Source organism: Eleutherodactylus coqui, chromosome 1 (assembly GCF_035609145.1).
Source record: "Eleutherodactylus coqui strain aEleCoq1 chromosome 1, aEleCoq1.hap1, whole genome shotgun sequence".
Classification (NCBI taxonomy): Eukaryota; Metazoa; Chordata; class Amphibia; order Anura; family Eleutherodactylidae; genus Eleutherodactylus; species Eleutherodactylus coqui.
The window spans coordinates 117722155-117741089 of NC_089837.1; the positions used below are offsets into that span (position 1 = coordinate 117722155).

The window sequence follows — 18935 nt, forward strand, 5'->3', positions numbered from 1 at the left end:
AGCGCGATAGTAGTCCGAGAAACTCAGTCCAATATCCCGCTTGCCAACGTGCGTTTTTCGCACTGATGAGGGGCATTTTTTATTCAAAAACTCCTTGCATCACTTCTGGGAAATAGCGATCCTCAGCCGTGTTTCTCATGCGTCCAAGGATCACGAGTGTTACCCATCAATTTTAATGGTAAACATCCCATCACTCACATGCACATCACACAGCATGCGAGTGCCATGCAATGTATTTTAAGGTCTCATTGAAAACAATGGGCTTGATGTTTCTGCGGGAACACCCAAAGATCTCCAAAGAATGGATTTCATATTTGTGTGAGTTTTGGGCGAATTGCATCGTAAAATACTTGTGTAAGAATATCAGTCATGTGAATAAGCCCTAAGTTAGATATTTATACTTTATATACATTATAGCCTTGAATTTACCCCTTAAAACAGTTGTCTAGTTTAGAAAGCCTATTTCCTAATACACTACTAGGGAATTCAGGATTATTAGAGGGGTGTTTACTGTTCAGGTTCAATCCCCGCGTGGTTCAGGTAGCCAGCTCAAGGTTGGCTCAGCCTTCCATCCTTCAGAGGTCGGTAAGATGAGTAGCCAGCTTGCTGGGGGGTAAAAGATGACTGGGGAAGGCAATGGCAAACTACCCCGCAAAAACAGTCTGCCAAGAAAATGTTACGATGTGACGATCGCACCCTAGGAGTCCATCATGACTCGGTCCTTCCATCAGAGGACTTTACCTTACTGTTCAGGATTTTCATCTCTTAGCGAAAGTGATAGATGACTCTAAAGAGTGTCTCTTCTGGAGGAACTGTCCTGTCCTGCATTGATTTGAATGGGCTCTGTGTAATGCTTATTTTACCCTGTGGGGGTGCTGCAGGAAAACTGAACATATACTTCCAGATTTCCTGATGCATAATAGATGATCAGCAGAGATTCTGACCCAGCAGGGGGTCTCTAATATCAACTTATCGTCAAGGAATTATTGTCAATTACTCCCTTGAGTAATTCCTGAACAGGCTTTTTAGGTTATGTTACGGTGACCTATTAAAGTTTTCTCTGCTTTCGTGAAAATACTGGTAATTAGCAATTTTTACCTAGAAAGACTTTTGCTATATTTATCTACCTTTTGTCATTTAAATTAACTTTAGAGGGATTAAAAATTTCAGGCTTAATGTGTAACCTATGCATAATTCCTGACATTAACATTTATAGAGCATAGCAAAACGCACAGTCAAGTGTCCTTTTCTTGCCTCATTAACATCTCGTTAGCACCATGGGCCATTGCACATGATAGTGCTATTATGGAAACAGACATCTAGGATAATTCAACCCCGGTCGGTTTCTGTGAGGACAGCGCAGTGATTAACGACTGTTGAAGTTGGCGCCATTAAACGTTAAAAAACATGGCTTAGTGAACCTGAACCTAGGGGGAATTTATTTAAGACTGTAAAATTGCAAAAAAATTGAAGGACAAGTGAGCAAATGATGTCAGGAACTCTGCACATCCCCACATTTGTTACAAGCTGCTTTAATCTTACTTTGACTGATTTATTGAATATTAGTACATGGATATGAATACATCAAGGTATTCGCCTGTCATTACCGAAGGGCTACTGGCAGGATGCGGCTGTGATATATTTCGATTGCTGTATCTCTCCTTGTCATTGATACTGTAATTATAAAAATAATTGCTATGCTTTTTTTTTTTTTTTTCCAGTGACGGTGTTGGCTATTTTCCATGAACTACATGTGGATACGGATCTCTACACCCTGCTCTTTGGAGAGAGCGTCCTCAACGATGCTGTTGCTATTGTCCTTACATAGTAAGTACTGTGAATGCTTTGCATTTCATTTTACTCTAATTTTCAGGCACATGTATACATTTTAACCCTTTCCAATCCAATTTGTGTCCTGGTTTTCCTAGGGGGCTTACTCTTTTTCTGCCATTATAAAACGGCGCTATCTGCTGGCTAAAGCCAGTACTGCATGAGGTGACACGTTGGATAGGCTCCGACAGCAGAGAGGCTGGCAATATACAGTAAGAGAACCCGGACGGACGTCTACCAACAACGGAGCTGTACAGCCTTAAATCATAATGTCTTTAGACATCAGACAGTGGATTGGAAAGGGTTAATTTTCAACAGTTGAAAGGACAAATTTACAAAGGATTTAAGATATAGAGTTGTGCATTATGCTGGCTCAGTGGGTAGGGGGGGGGGTAGATCTGTCTTTCTCTGTCCCCGCCCCCCACTCCCGCAACCCACCGCTCACGCCCACCAGCACCCGAATCTTCGCTCATCTCTAATCAGCCTGCTTGTCTGCGTTGTTACTGCACAAAAATACGCAGTAAAAAGGCAGGCAAATGCACAAAAAACCCGCAGCTCTGCATGCATTTTTACATACGCTCGTGTGAGAATGGCCTTACACTTGCATTTCATATTGTTCCCCTGCTGCCCCTCCTCAAAGTTGCCCCTCCTCATCCTACAGACTTATAGAAGAGTCACTTTTAAAGTTTGCTGCAGCTGTCTATTTAACGTGTTACGTGTCCAGTTAAAGTTTGCCACGTCTGTGAGCAACTTAAAATAAGTAAGTGGACCTAAAGGAGGTAAGAAAGTAAAGCACCATTTACCTTTATTGTTTTTTTTATCATGATAAATCTTCAGTAATTTGTGGCGTACTACGGGAGCTCTCTTTATCGCCTATGAATCTTACCTGTGGCATACAGTAATTCTCTATCAGAACTTAGTTTTTAAGTGTAATTGTCATTTCAAAAAACGTTTGCCACATCCTGGGTGCTGAGACCCCCACCAATCGCTAAAATGAAGCTACAGAAGCGCTTATTCGAGTGCTGTCTCTGCTCACTAGCTGAAGATGGGCTCTTAGACTTTCTGATCAAAAGTTTGACAAGTCTTTATAACATGTCAGACGTTTTCCAAATGACAGTCCCACTTTAAACCACGTTTATGCTCAAGAATCATAATGTAGCTACTGTATATGTATGTGCACAATGCCGTCACCCTTTGTAATCCAGCGATCTTTTTGAATCCTTCTTCCCATCAGGGCCCATGAAGTAACTTATGTAGTGCAGCTGGTCTAACTAAGGGGCTATGATTTTCTTAGATGATCACAGAATCTTCCTAGAAATGCATGGTCCATATTCTCTCCTCGCTCTTCCTTCTTACATTTACAAGACTTCAGTGCCGTGCTTGATCTATAGCAATCTGTGAATGGAAAGTTATTTTTATAGAAATCATTTTACATATTTCTTAACATAATAGATGGTATGTGGAATGGCAAAATTGTTGTCACGTCCAACCAGGACACTTTGGATCCGTAACGTGAAATACTCTCGCACATGCACACCAAACAGTGGAAAACAGTAAAGACAACCATAACAAGGAAAACTCTGTCCCTAAAGAACCTACCCAGGGAAGGGAACTGCAGATAACCTGCCCTGAGAAGGACGAACCTGACCTGACATGGGATTGGAGAATACCACAGCAAAAAAGATTAAAGATTATACCCACTCCCACCACAGCCAGAAGACAGAGAAACGCATACAAAACCTGTACCAGATTATTCAGAAAGGAAGCAATCCTAGAACCGCTGCAACAGTTGTAGGATCAGACCTCTGGCTTCTCATGGCAGTGACATCAGGGTAAGTAGATTTCCTCTTCTATAGACTACCACTCAATATTAATGTGACTATGGTTCTCCTTGCTGTCTCCAGAAATGGAAATCTACTTACACTGATGTCATTGCTGTGAGAAGCGCCGTCTTTTCTAGAGGTCAGAGCCTACAACTTTGCCATTACTTGTATGCAGCCTTTTGGCTGCATCCTGCTTAGTTCATTAAAGGGGGATGACACAGATAGAAAAAAAAACTCTCCGCTGCTATGTTGTTTCTTCGTCACTGCTCCCATTCTCCGCTTTCTTGTTTATGTGCTCTGCAGCAGTCACATGGGTTGTTTACCGATGTGACCATTGCAGCCAATAGGAGGCTGGACAGGGATGTCATCAGTGATATCCCATAAACCTGCTTTTCTGAGTTTTTCTGGTAAGGGGCATATACATACATTTTTTAGCTTTCTTTCTAAAGTGGTTCAGTTCCAAAAAGAAAATTGAAATTTTTGTTCCAATTTTATTTGAACTTGTGTTGGAATTACAGAGCTAAATTTTCTAAGAGAAAGACATCTTGCACATATTCCTACGCCCAATAGTTTCCTAGATATGAATTACTAAAAATAATAGTTCTTAGTGACCTTTGGAAAATTGATCCCCTGAGTATTTCTTGACCCTTTTACACCATGGGTCTGAAAATTTACTTTTTGTATATGTTCTAGTAATGAACAAATACGCAAAAATCCACAAAAATCGGAGCTGGTCGGGTGTTAACCATTGAGTAATTCATTCTGGAATAACCCTACATTAGAAACCTATGTGACAGGTATATGGGGGGGTCACCGGGTCTTGTCGCCTGGTGATGTCAGATGTCGTGGCGTCAGAGCAGCAGTCCAGCGCCACAGTCAGTATCTTAATTTTATATAGTTTTTTTGGTACAAGGGGGCCCAAACTCAGAAAACCCTTTAAAGGTTTGTATATTATACAACCACATCAGGTGAGTGCATTTGCTTCTACATATGCTCTCCAGCCGGCATTCCTGCACATGATGTGCTTTTCCATTCATCTTTTATGGTATGTGGAATGGTAACAGAGTATATGTGACACCTTCAATAAAGTGGGAAGCAAATTTGCAGGTACTTGATATGCTTTCCCTGTTATCCTGTATTAATAAATATAGGAATTAAGAAGGTTTTCTGGTCAAATACTATTGATTACCTATCCTGGGGATAAGTCATCGATAGTATTTATCCAGAAAACCCCTTTACCAGAATTTGCCTCCATGTTCTAAAATCAATCTAGTTCCATGATTAATCATCTTTAGGGCCCATTCAGATGGGCGTATTTCCCATTTATTTTAAGGACAACACATGCACCCATTGTAGCCTATGAGGCTTTTCACATGTGCGAGTTTTCGTGTGCACTGATGGTCCGTGTGACAGAAAAAACCAAAGCATGTCCTATTTTCGTCTTTATCACCTTCGAGAATTGGGCAAGTAATGTTCACTGCCCGTGGGAAACAGTCAGCACATAGATGTGTTCCCGTACTGTCCGATGCAAGTTGCACCCATGAATCTCAGGCACAACTTGCACATTGCCTTCTGAAGGTGGCCTTTAGTGAATTTTTTTCTATATTTTTTTAGAATAATAAGAAGGTTAACATATGAGTAACTTATGACTTAAAAAACATTCATATCTGACCAAAGCCACCCTGCTGGAATAAACCAATGCAGGTGCTTCGTATTACTAAGCACTAGAACAGAATGGATTCATCTCCTAAATTATCCATATGAATCATGACACATTGAGCAATGTGTTTTATTCTTCATGTCATCTCTATGTACTTCTGTGTTAGTCTGCGGAGGTTTACGAGTGTCTTGGCTCTCCTCCGTTGACGTCTCGAGGACCAGGATATTTCATCTTGTACTTGGATGTTCTTCTAATGATATCTGCCATGCTATGCTGTTCCTTTTCATTAAAAATGCATTTATTTTGTAAGTGTAATTGTTTATAACGTAATTGTATCTGTATAGTACTAGTTGTAATTGAGAACATTTGCCTATATAAGTTGACATTTTTGGTGCCGTACTTCCTTTAGAGTTAGAGAAATAAAAAAAAGAAAATACATTGCCAGTAACTAAAGTTTTCTCAATCATAAAAACAGGATACAAACCATTTACTGATCCAGCTGGTGAGTTCACAAAGGTCCAGAGCTTTGGGCTTTTCCCCAAAAAGGGTAGTATTCATTCAGTGCCAGGCCGGCTGGTGCCAGCCTTTAATGCCTCAGTATTGTATCATGTGCATTGGAAATGAGTAAACAAAATATCTGCTTGTTAACGTTCTACTCATAAAATAACGGAAATGATTCTTCTATCCAGAATCTGTGAAGCATCAGACATAAAGCCGTGAAGACGGATGCGGCATAAAGTACAGCTCTCTGCACGATTGATAGCGCTAATGTTCAGGGACTATAAACTGAGATCATACAATGCTGCTTGTATGTAGGTGGTTAAATGCTCCCTAAGCTCTTAAACCTATCTATATCAATCTATATAATCAGCCGCAAAGCGTTTTAATAAAACAAACGTAATCTCTGCTTGTAAAGTAGCAATTCTTAACAGTGGTGCATCAGAGGCGGTAATCCTGCAAACTCCCTTATTCTTTTCTTTTGTGATACCATTAATCAAATTGCAGTGGTAAAACGCCCACAACTACTGAGATTAATGATGGGTAAAAGTAGTCCAGGGTTGTAACAAGTATTCCTAAGACTCGGGGTGTACGTCATTAGTTTTTTTTGTTTTTTTTTACATAGATCGGGAGAAAAGGTCTGTTTAATGAATGTATGCACCCTGCTTTGATTCAGGATGTATGGGGAATTAGGCCATACGTTAATGCTGCCTTATCTAAAAGGGCTGGTAAAGTTAGGGTACTTTTACACGAGGCAATGATTATTGCCCATGTGCTTTTACTCACTGAAAAAGAGTGATTACGGGTCACTGTTGTCCCGTGTGAAGACAGGACCCGACAGGGCAAGTGAGCAAGAATGGCTTATTTATCAGAGTTGCTTGGCATTTTAGCTCACCGAAAAAAAACAAACAACTATCAGCCCGTGTACACATGTAGCCATTCATCTATGAACGGCTGCCTGTTTGCTCAGAATGGAGGCGGTCAGCCGAAACAATCTATCTCCAGTCAGTGAGTGATTATCACTCCTGTGCAAAAAGAATAATCTTTGGGATGGCTTAAGCACCCAACAGTTGTCCTATGTAAAAGTAACAATTAAGGAGAAAAACGGGTTCCTTAAAAACACTTCTTCTAATCAAAAAAATCCATAAAATTACAAATGTTGGGTTCCGTCTAACACCATGTATGTATTATTGTATCTTGACGCCACCAGAAGTACTAGTGGCGTCAAGATACAGGGTGTTCGACAGGAAGTTGACACCCCCTGTTCGTGATTGGCTGCACGCTCTCCGCTTCCTCTGCCTCACAGGTCATATAGGCGCCGGCGTTGCAGCAGTACTAAATGACATCTGGCTGGCTCCGTGTTCGAGGTCCCGCAGTGTCTCTCCTTGCTGCACTTCTGTCTGCCCTTCCCTGGCGGCGTTGCAGCACAGCAGAATGTGATGTGCCATGCTCCGTCTTCGACTTTCCGCGGCGTCTCTCCGTGCTGCAAGCTTGTCTGTCCTTATTCAGGCTTACAGGTGCTGTAGGTGCCGGCTGCCTCGCAGCATCGGTGAAGTGCATGGGCTCCACTCCCTTTTCCCGGGGTGACTTTCCCTGCTGGCTGTCTTCTGACACCTCCCTTCACATTCCGTGGTCCGCCGTGGAGGAAGGTGAGAGTCGACGGTCCCCAGATGTGATCGGTGGCCATGGATTTAGGTGACAGCCAGCGCTCACCACATGTCAGCGCTGCAGTGCGACATGTGAGTGGTGCTCAGCGGGTGTGGGGCGCAGTGTGAAGAGCGGAGCAGTTGTCCAGCAGCGGCGCCGCGGTCTATGTTGCCCGACAAAACTGTGGATTGCTTTTAGCATGCCCTGAAGGGTGAGGGTTAGGGATTAGTATTCCTGTTAGCCTTACATTATTTGCTGTAAATACTTCCATGTAATCCCCGTGCCATGGAAGTATTTACAGATAATAAAGTAATCCTCACCGGAATACCAATGCCTAACCCTCCAGGGCAGGCAACAAGATATCCAGACACGGCTGCTAGGACCTTCTTGAATCTAGCCAATCGGAAGCTAGGTGTGTGAAAGAGGCATTCCCCTGCCAAACCCCTAGCTTCTAGTGGCGTCAGGATACAATAATACCCACCATGTCTGCGCACAGATGTGTTTTTCGAAAGACACTTCTTTCTTGATCACAGCTAACAGTAAAAGTACCTTTAGGCTAGAGTCAGAAGGTCACTCTGGCCTCATCAGGATACTGAAAACTATGGCCACACAATGTGTGTCGAGGCCATAGATGCCATATTGCTTTCTAGCCTAAGGCATACTGTATAAGGTTTATATTTAACTATTGCCTGACTTTTGTAGTAATTATTGTATAAAAACCACTAGTCAGTGTAATAATTCAGGTTCTGGCAGATGTGTCTACTATCTTCCTCCACATTCCTTCTTATGATTGACAGATATCTAGCTATCTGCATGTATAATGGAGGGATTTGTAATTCCTAACCACCCTAACTAAATGCCTAGACCCATAGCATTACATTACATAGTGATCCAAAGGTATGGAGACACCTGAATGAATGGGAAATGGCGGTTGGGAACGTCATCCTGTGTGTGGCATGTTGCTAAGGGGAAGGGGGGAAATCTGATAGTGGTGGTGCCCAACATGATGGCAATTTCGAAAGCCATCATCTTGGAACCAAGTTGGTATTTTCAAATGGGAAGGGGTTGCATATAATATATGTATCTGATAGTGAATTTGATGATTTTGATGAAGAATCCAAATCTGGGCTTAAATGTCATGTACCCTTATTCCCGCCAATGTTATCAATTTGCTTGGGCACATTGTTGTTATCAATTCTTTGTTCGGGCACCGAACATAGGGATACGGAGCAGAAGCCACTCCTCCCGACCGCTGTGTAGGGACTGGCATAGCTCTCATTAAAATTAATGGTGGCTGCAGCTGCAGTTACAAAAAACGGCCACTACACAAAGGTCAGAGCACCAGCTTCTACTCTGTACCCCTGTGTGTTGCGGTACTGATGTTCCAAGCGGCTGACTCCAGACATTCAACTATTGATGACGTATCATCAAAAGTATTTCCCTGGAAACCACCTTTAATAATTTGCAAGTATCTCTAACTCCTACTCATCTGAATAGTGAAGTTGCCACAGAGACACTTGGTTGCTCCGGACATTGATGGGGCCACCAATGCCAGATCTCACCGTATGATGTACATGCCTCAAAATTCCTTAAACCTGCTTTGAAGAAATGAGAAGTGAAAAAAGTTTTGTGCCAATATAAAGAATAGGTTGTGAATGTAGAAGTTCCATCTTCTCATTAGTATGGCCGAGAAGACACCGTGAGTAATCCTTTCTTATTACATTCCTTCCCTAGACAAATTCTACGAGGATAAACTGATTATTCTTAAGAACAAATATGCTTTCTTTCCATATCTAAATTCAGTTTACTTGGCTATACAAAGTATTCATATCCTCTTACAAAAAAGGTTGTTCTTCTTTGTTTCCTTTCTAAAATGAAAAGAGGAATTGAAGTCTTGAGCTGTTTGGCTCCATCTGTGCATTTGATTATGTGTTTTCTGCATTACCTGTGCCTAATGCTCAGCTCACTATAGGATAGATTCATTTTAAGCAGTTGTCTGAGGAGCGGAGGACATGAAACGCTGCTGTACCTGTTCCACTTTATGGCTGTGACTCAGATCATTTATTATCCCATGCATGTTTATTGCATTAGTATAGTGGGAACAGCCTGTTGGGTCTTGATATTCTGCAGCAGGATTTCATCTCTCTTCTCTTCGCACTAAGTTGATATCATGTTGAACTCTTCTTTTTTTCAGATTCTTACCTCTTACTCTTTACAAGTAAGAATAGATTGGAAAATCTATTGGAATCACTTTCTTAAAAAGAAATGTACTGACAGAACTTTCGCCGCACACGATTAATGCTTAGTAGAGTTGCAATCATCTCAAGTGCAGTATTGATTTTTCAGTAGTCTGTTCTCTGTATATGTTTGAGAAAGGTAGAGGGTGGGGGGCACAATCTAGTCATGCCGGGTTGTCCAAAAATATCTCAGAGTAGATATAGCATTTCCTAGCGATATGCCAACAATGTGTGTGGGGTTGGGGTCCAACTGAGGTGACGTTTTGCGATCTGCAGAAGGCTTCATTCACATATTACTTTTTTTGTGGATTTTTATTGGCTTACATTTTTTAGGTGGTGTTTTTATCGTAATGACCACAATTTCCGTGCTGAACTGATTGGCCAGAGCTGTTCTTGCGTGCAGTGCTGGCCAATCAGAAAGCAGCATGCAGTGGCTGATTACCAAAGCGCCATGTGCATCGGACAGAAACAACGTGGCTGTTAGGTTGTGCTGCTGGAGTTTGTTGTTTCACCTGCACAGTTGAGGGTTATTTGAGCTGGCTGGGTATGGTTGCTCAGGACAGCCAATCCCCTGAGTGTGGGTGTAGATATATACCCCAGCCCCTCTGCAATGAGGAAGCTGTATTTCCTCAGTCTTGTCTGCTGTGTGAGTAGTGTCTGGTCAGCTTGCAGCTTGCTGGGTGAGTAGTGTCCTGTGCTGCCTGTTTAGTGTCTTGCTAGAGTAGGGACTGCCAGACACGAGGAGCCTTGTCGGGGCCTTGCTCTGCCTGAAAGGGTGACACTCGCAACCAGGCGGAACCGACACATTAAATGCACAAACTCACTTACCGCACAACCTCGCACATTAAGGGGGAATACCCACTTGCATTTTTCTTGCAGGTTTTTTTCACGCGATATCGCTGCGTTTTTTCCACATGATTGGCAATGGGACTTTCTTATGTTAAAAACGCATCGCACAAAAATTGCAAAGCATCAACTTGCGATGCGTTTTTAACATTAAAAGGTCCCACTGATAATCACGTTTAAAAAACGCAGTGATATCGCGTGAAAAAAACGTGCAAGAAAAATGCAAGTGGGTATTCACCCCAAAGCAGATGGTAAAGCTGAATATAAAAGTAGGGAATTATTTGTACATTGGCCAATGAACTTAAGCTGCAAGGCCTCGACAAGGCTCCTCGTGTCTTACAGTCCCTACTCTAGCAAGCCACTAAACAGGCAGCACAGAACACTACTCACACAGCAAGCTGACACCACTCACACAGCAAGCTGCAAGCTGACCAGACACTGCTCACACAGCAGACAAGAGTGAGGAAATACAGCTTTCTCATTGCAGAGGGGCTGGGGTATGTATCTACACCCAGACTCAGGAGATTGGCTGACCTGAACAACCACAACCAACTATATGGACATAAAGGAGGGCACCTGGTAATATATCCCCCCCCCCCCCCCACCTCTCCCTCACCCTCCAGATTTTCATTGAATTTTTTTTCAATGGCATTTGAACGTGGCCTAATATTGAATCATGTACAAACTCTTTAGGGGGGTTGTCTAGTTTGTACAGACTTTTTCCCTTTTCATAGGTGTTAGATTGAATAACTTGAAACCAGAAAACCTCTTTAAGGGCTCATGCACATCTATGTTGGACGTTTCATTTGACCCCTCTAGTGCAGACCGGTAGAAAATCAGGGCAGAATCCCGGATGGACCCCATTCTAGTCAATGGAGTCTATTTGGCAGTGTTCGCTCTGGCATGTGTCGGATTAGGTGCTTCCAGTATTTTTGTTCGGTTTTGAAGACGTAGACAAACAGAAATCTCCTGGAACCTCGGCTCAGGGGCCTAATTTTAGGTGGACCTTTTTGGGCTCCTTTATTTGTGTATATGTGAACTTTTTCATGTACTAAAACACATTTGTTTTGTAGTACCACTGGGTAAGCATTGGCCTTAAAGGTATTGTTCTGGGCAGAAAGGAAAATAGCTGAATAGTAAGTAGCATGAGTGACAGACAGAACGCACGCTGCCATGAATGTGTATGAGCGAGGAGTCAGGGTAATTAAATATTTTTGTGAGGTTTTTGTTTATCAGCTTATGTAAATGTAAGTAGCCCTGAGCATCCACAATGCCTGAGCCAAATTGCTTTCTGATCTAACGAATTAGAATTATAAGCCTTTCATGTACACATTATTATAATGTAGCTTCCTTCTTACTGATATTGTCCTACGCTATTAGCTTATTTCGCTAGCATTACATCCTTATATGTTAATCGAAGACAGCAGAAAGCGGGACGAGCTCATAGTATTACTTTTCTCTTGGGTTGAGAAAAATGTAAGATGGTTCAATTCAATTGACGATGTGTGTAGTTATCATTGTAAGCCGCCTCGGAGGTGAGGCAGATAGTGCTGCTTATTTATCCACAAGTGTGATTTAAAAGATGACAAGCAGACAGGGAATTGCATGTCATGCCAACGGATACTGCGGGCATCAAGTTTCCAAGTCATTATACTGCCACATTTTTAATACAGTGGCAGGTTTGGCATCAAAGCCTCCTCACATGTGAAATTTATGCTTGAAACACTTTCAAAGTACGCTCTACCCATATGCCAGGCTGTATTAAGTCCTACCAGATGGTTTACTTCATTTAAATAGACTTGAGCATTTATTCCAGTGTCACTGCTTAACAATGGATTAGATTTTCATCAGTAGAACATCACAATCGGTGCAATCGTGCCTTTTTGGACTGCAATCGTAAACTTATAAAAATAACTTTTCACTTGATGTACTCACATTTCTGAACATACACACAACTAGAGTGCTGTTTAGGGCTTCAGTAGACGAGCGTGTTACGTAATTTGCTCAACTTTTTGCACAGTGAACGAGTGTATTTTGCAATTTGCGTCCCTACGCAAATACTGAGCACCGCTTGTTCACATGGGTGGGGGACTAACCCCACCCTGATTTAGAAGGCTCATTAGCGTAATGCTGCTCCAATGATTGCAAGTATATGTTGCGTTTAGCGCATACTCACACAGGTTGATGTTCGTGTTTGCCCACCTCCCATAAACCTCTTTGGGGCTCTATGGTGTACCAATATGCACAAGATAGAGAAGGTGAAAACGAGCGCAAAAAAAGGAAAATGAACCCATTGAAATTACCCGTGTTATGTTGTTTTTTATGGACTTTTGCCATTGATCTATCTTAGGCTGGATTCACACGGGGCGGATTCCGCCTGCCATCTTAAGCCTGAGACTAAGCGGCAAAGTGGACGAGATTTGCAAAAATCTCGTCCACACACTGTGGACAGTCGGCTGCGGCCAAGCTGCGCTGAAACTGTCATTCCGAGCGGAGTTCAAAGCTGTGGCGTGTCAATTGTATCACCGTTTCTGGTGCGGGTTCTCTTCTCTTTATGGGGAGACATAGCTGTAGTGGAATAAGCCGCTTTCAAAACCCGCGCTAAATGTCTCAGGACTTCAGCTGCGGAAATTTTCGCTGAATTTTTGTGCGGTCCCTTCTGCGGAAATTTCACAGAATTTCTGCCCCGTGTGAACCAAGCCTAATGGCTGTGATTTGAAATTGGAGACGGCTGCTGCACCCTGGAGATTCCTCTCTTATATAGGCTCTATGTCAGTATTGTGCTGGTGTACAACTTTAGGTGAGCTCCCAGGCTACTGTTTGGAGTTATTACCCCCATTATTGTGACTTACACCTTGTCCTATGTAGTGTTCTGCTCTATCTTTTAGTTTATTGTGCTATCAGCTCTCCTAACATGCTTGTTCTTATAAAAACTCAAAAAATAAGGGTGTATGACAGTAGTCTGTATACCAGTACAACTACAGAGTATGAAGAGTATTCCAAAAATATCTATATAAAGCTTTGATATAGACACTCCATAAACACTCACTGTACAGTATGATAGATTTCATCACCACAGAGTATCTCCTAGAATGGCAGAGTTGGAAAGGGCCAGGGTCATCAGGTCCAAACCTTGCTCAGTGCAGGATTCACTAAATCATCCCAGACAGATATTTGTCCAGCCTTTGTTTGAAGACTTCCATTGAAGGACAACTCACCACCTCCAGTGGCAGCCTGTTCCACTCATTGATCACCCTCACTGTCAGAAAGTTTTTTCTAATATCTAATTTGTGTCTCCTCCCTTTCAGTTTCATCCCATTGCTTCTAGTCTATCCTTGTACATATGAGAATAGGGCTGATCCCTCTGCACTGTGACAGCCCTTCAGATATTTGTAGACAGCTATTAAGTCTCCTCTCAGCCTTCTTTTTTGCAAGCAAAACATTCCCAGATCCTTTATTCGTTCCTCATAGGACATGATTTACAGATCGCTCACCATCTTGGTAACTCTTCTCTGAACTTGCTCCAGTTTGTCTATGTCTCTATTAAAGTGGGGTGCCCAGAACTGGACACAGTATGCCAGATGAGGTTAATGACCTCACGTGATCTAGACTCTATGCTTCTCTTAATACATCTCAGAATTGTGTTTGCCCTTTTGGCTGCTGCATCACATTGTTGACTCATGTTCAGTCTGTGATCTATTAGTATACTCAAGTCTTTTTCACATGTGCTGCTTAGCCCAATTCCTCCCATGTTTCTGGAGTGCGGCTTCTTCTGTTGCATTTTCTTAAAACTGAGCATTGTGTTATGCCTCTGGTATTATTCCTGAAAATGCATGAACAAATTGATTTTGGGCAGCAGCAGGGCATATCCCACGAGGCCTTGTGTGGGCTTAAATATAGTGTCCTAACTGGATGTACAAGACCCATTTCAAAAAGTTTGGATGCTGTGTAAAATTTAAATAAATCTCAATAAAAAATAACCTAATGATTTGGAAATCTCATATGACCGTATTTTATTGACAATAGAGCATATAACACATATCAGAAGGTAAAAGGGAGACATTTTTGTATTCATTTAAGTAAAAAAAATGAACTAATTTATAAATTGATTGCAGGAACACATCTCACAGCAGTTGGGCCAGGGCCATGTCTACCATCATGTAGCATCCCCTCTTTTTTACAACAGTCTGTAAACTTTTAGTAAGTGAGCAGACCAATTGCTGGAGTTTGGGGAGAGGAATGTTGTCCCATTCTGGTCTGATGTAGGATTCTAGCTGCCCAACAGTCCTGGGTCTTTTTTACTGGATTTTTTGTTTCATAATGCGCAAAATGTTTTCTATTGGTGAAAAGTCTGGACTGCAGCAGTACTCTTCTTTTGTAAAGTCATGTTATTGTGATGGATGCAGTATGTGGTTTAGCATTGTCTTGCTGAATTATAAAATGCCTTTTTTGAAAGACGTTGTCTGGATAGGAGCATAAGTTCTAAAACCTCAGCATTGATAGTGCCTTTCAAGATGTGTAAATTGCCCATGCCATAGGTACTAATGCAACCTCATACCATCAAAGATGCAGGCTTCTGAACTGTGCACTGATAACAGGCTGGATGGCCCCTCTCCTCTTGAGTCCTGCCTGCTCCTTTTGTACCGCAGCTGATACTACCCATGTGCTGACCTGTGGCTTCACCCTGACTACACTACCTGCTTGACTACTGAAACCGATTTTACCCATGAACTGACCTCTGGCTTCACCCTGACTACGCTACCTACCTGCTCCTTTTGCACCAAAACCAATTTCACCCATGTACCTACCTCTGGCTTCACCCTAACTATGCCACCTACCTGCTCCATTTGTTCTGCAACCGATGCTACCCATGTACCGACCTCTGGCTTTACCCTGACTATGCTACCCACCTGCTCCTTTTGTACCACAACCGATTCTACCCATGTACCGACATCTGGCTTTGCCTGACTATGCTATCGTTCCGCAATTGTCACAACAAGAGACTACGAACCTGCACCTGATCGTGACAGTCAATTAAGGTGAAAATTAGATCTCAAACAGGTGTCAGACAAAGTGTTAAACAAGATTTATACAGGTATCAGTCAGGAGTCAGACAGTTATACAATAGAGAAATCAGACAGCAAGTCAGGCAGGAGTCAAGAAAACTGAGGCAGGAAAATAACCAGCACCCTCTGAAAGGAGGAGACAGAATTTATATACGCAGACTGATGGTGATTGGCTGGCTGGATTGTCCCGCCTCCCAGCTAACCAATCTACCCACTAACAGCAGGAGATGTCACAGTATCGGGGCCCAGCGCCAAAATGACAATAAGCACACTCCAGCCTGAGGATGTAGCTGACTGGGATTGACAGCATGATGTCGTCTGGAATCCGACCCTCACTATGCAGCTGACAACGCCATTACAGTGTAGGGACAACCCCCTTAGATAAAGGGAATAGTAACACCCAGTTGTCAGTTTATTTGCTGAAGAAATAACTGAGAAATGTATTTGCAGTGTATTGCCAAAAGCAAGGAACTTCTTGCAAGAGTTGTATCTGTCTTCTGTTGAAGGTATGTAGAAAATGCTGCTACAGGTATAGCTGTCAAAAGAAAATAAATGTGTGCCAGTGCATCTACCCATTGACTGTGGACTGTGTCTTGCGGCCAATTGACGGAGCCAAGTGTTGTGCTAGCCTCCACAATATATTGGTTCGACCACCACTAGAGGTATCTAAAAGGTGTAGAGTGGAAGTTAGTTCTTCTGGGTGTCATTACAGTGTTGACTTGCTGTTTTATACTGCTGCGACTGCTTCTTTACTAAAAGAATAAAACACAATGGCACAAGTACAACTTATTGACTTCCTCTCTTCTGTCCTTACTTGTGTTCAGACAGCGGTTCAGTGGCCTGCTTGCTATTGACTTTAATTAGGTTGTTGTAGGTGCCTGATCTTGTTTGCATTTTTAATTTCAGTTTGTGCTTAGGGACATTAAACTTACAAGGACCATTAATCTGAGAGAAGCAAGGGTTTTGTCACTAGATCTCTGGAAGAGCAACCATAGAATAATAACGCAATCTACTGATCTGTGTAGTACGAGAGTTCTTGCTTCGTGTCGTGACTTGATGTGGTAACAATAACCCTGGAAAATACAGACATTTTATATACATCCATATACCCCAATTATATTTTCAGGGGGACCTTTTCTAAAACAATATCGAAATAACAATTAAATTCTTTGTTTTTAGGCAACAGTACATCAAATTAGGATATAGTAATATGAGGTTGTAGAAAAAGTTATAACCCTAATATACACACTATTATTAATTAATTTTTGTGGGTTTTTACCTACTATATTTCTATAGTCTGATATGCACAGTTATTTTGGATAAGTGTGCTAAGAAAAAAAAATCTATGTTTAACCCCTTAGTGACAGCCAATAGACCTTTTTACTGTGCATTGGAATAGGGCCGGGATGGGTCTCCCGTGTTGCTAGAAGCAGGGGTTCAGCTCTCTGTCGACAGCCAGGCTCTGGCTCTAACAGCTAGAAGCAGAGAAACCACCAATTCCAGCTGTTTAAAGCTTTACAAGCTGCAGTGCGATCGCACCATGTAAAATGATGACACAAGGAGAGGGCTCCCTCTGTCAGCCATCAGACCCTTGCTATGTGATCATGGGGTGTCGATGGATTTCTATGGCAACCAGAGGCTTTAAAATAGCTTCTGGGTTTGCAACGATGAACCCCAGCCAGAGACAGTCTCATAAGGCATTATGATACACTGCAACACTAAAGTATTGTAGTAGATTATAGGAATAATTGATCATAATGAAAATCAAGTCCCCTAATGGAACAAGAAGAAAAAGTAAAAATTGTAGCAAATATTAGAAAAAGACCAATCTTTCCCTACTTACTATGTATAAAAATATTAGCACAAATTTAGTATTGCCATATTCATAATGACACACACGTACAAAAGTTACATTATTTAACCTGTATGGCGGACTTCATTAAAAAGATGTGTTAGGAAGATGGCAAAAATTGCTAATTTTGCATGTTGCTCATCACAAAAAAACAGAATAGGAAGTGATCAAAAAGTCGTATCAATCATGAAATTACACCATTAAAAAAGTACAACTCATCCCGCGAAAAAACCCCACTTCATACAGCACTATTGGTGGAAAAAAAAAAGCTAGGAGTATTTCAATGTGGCAATAAAAAATAATACATCTTTTTAAAAGTAACGTGAAAAAGTAGAAGAATATAAAAAGATATATATAGATCTATAGCTCTCTATATATAATTTGATATTGATGTAATCATACTTACCGACAGAATTAATTGAGCACATTCTTTGTACCACGAGGTGAAGGCTGTAAAAAAATAAAATAAACCATGTCAGAATTGCAGATTTTGGTGATCTTGCCTCTAGAAAAAAATGGAATAAAGAGTAATCAAAATGTTATATGTTCCCAAAAATGGGATAACATTTTGCAGATGAACCACAGCTGCAGCAGGGGATTCCTTGGATGTGAAACCCCCTGTATGCTGTCACATCCAGGGGTTTCACCTTGTCGCCAATGGGGTTAACGGCAGCAGCGCTGGCCCCATTGCAAACATAGGGAGAAGATTGCACTCCTCTGCCACTGCTGTGACAGTTGTGGCAGGGGATTTCTTTCATCCCTGCAGGAAGTCCCCTCATTATTAAACACTGTGACAGCACTGTCACAGTGTTCAGTGATGAGGGGACTCCCAGCACAGATGAGGGAATTCCCTGCCACAGCTGTGATCTTCTCCCATTGGTTACAATGGGGCCGGTGCTGCAGCCACCCCATGGAAGGCAATGGGATGAAGGCAACCCCTGCATGGATTTCCGGTGTGTGTGTGGGAGGGGGGGGGGGGCTTGAAGTATAAGCTCTACTCTGAAAATAAACCCTAGCTGCAGAAAAAAATAAAAATGAAAAAATACATCACCTGCCGCCTTCTCCCTGGGTGCCCGTAACTGTTTTTAATTTCTTCTGGCCAGGGATTGAAAAATCCCCACCTCCTGGAAGCACTGCCTCTGATTGGCTGAGTGCTGTGATTGGTCCAAACAACCAAAAAACTGTCAGCTGCACTCAGCAGCGTCCCAATCTTGGGTGGAACGAATTAGATGTACGCCACACGGGATCAGACCCTAATCCCAGAAAAGTCCAATGTATAATAGGGAAACGTCAGCATCAGTGGTGTGCAATATTTCATCCAAAAAGGCTTTTTTTATTCTTCATAGGTCATAACAGCAATGTTTCAACCCGACCTTTTTCAAGCTGATTAAACACATACTGCCATTTCCAAATATTTACAGATATATCACGTGAACCCTCAAATGAGCCTGTAAGGTCAATTCTATTGGATACACA

The 18935-nt window shown here is 42.0% G+C and overlaps 1 protein-coding gene across 1 annotated transcript in view; it reads left to right on the forward strand.

The window, feature by feature from the left end:
- Positions 1 to 18935, forward strand: part of SLC9A9 (solute carrier family 9 member A9) — a 693984-nt gene that overhangs the window by 181179 nt on the left and 493870 nt on the right. Inside the window, exon 6 of the mRNA XM_066599390.1 lies at positions 1722 to 1827. Coding sequence (XP_066455487.1) covers positions 1722 to 1827 — 106 coding nt within the window. The remainder of the gene's footprint in view (positions 1 to 1721; positions 1828 to 18935) is intronic.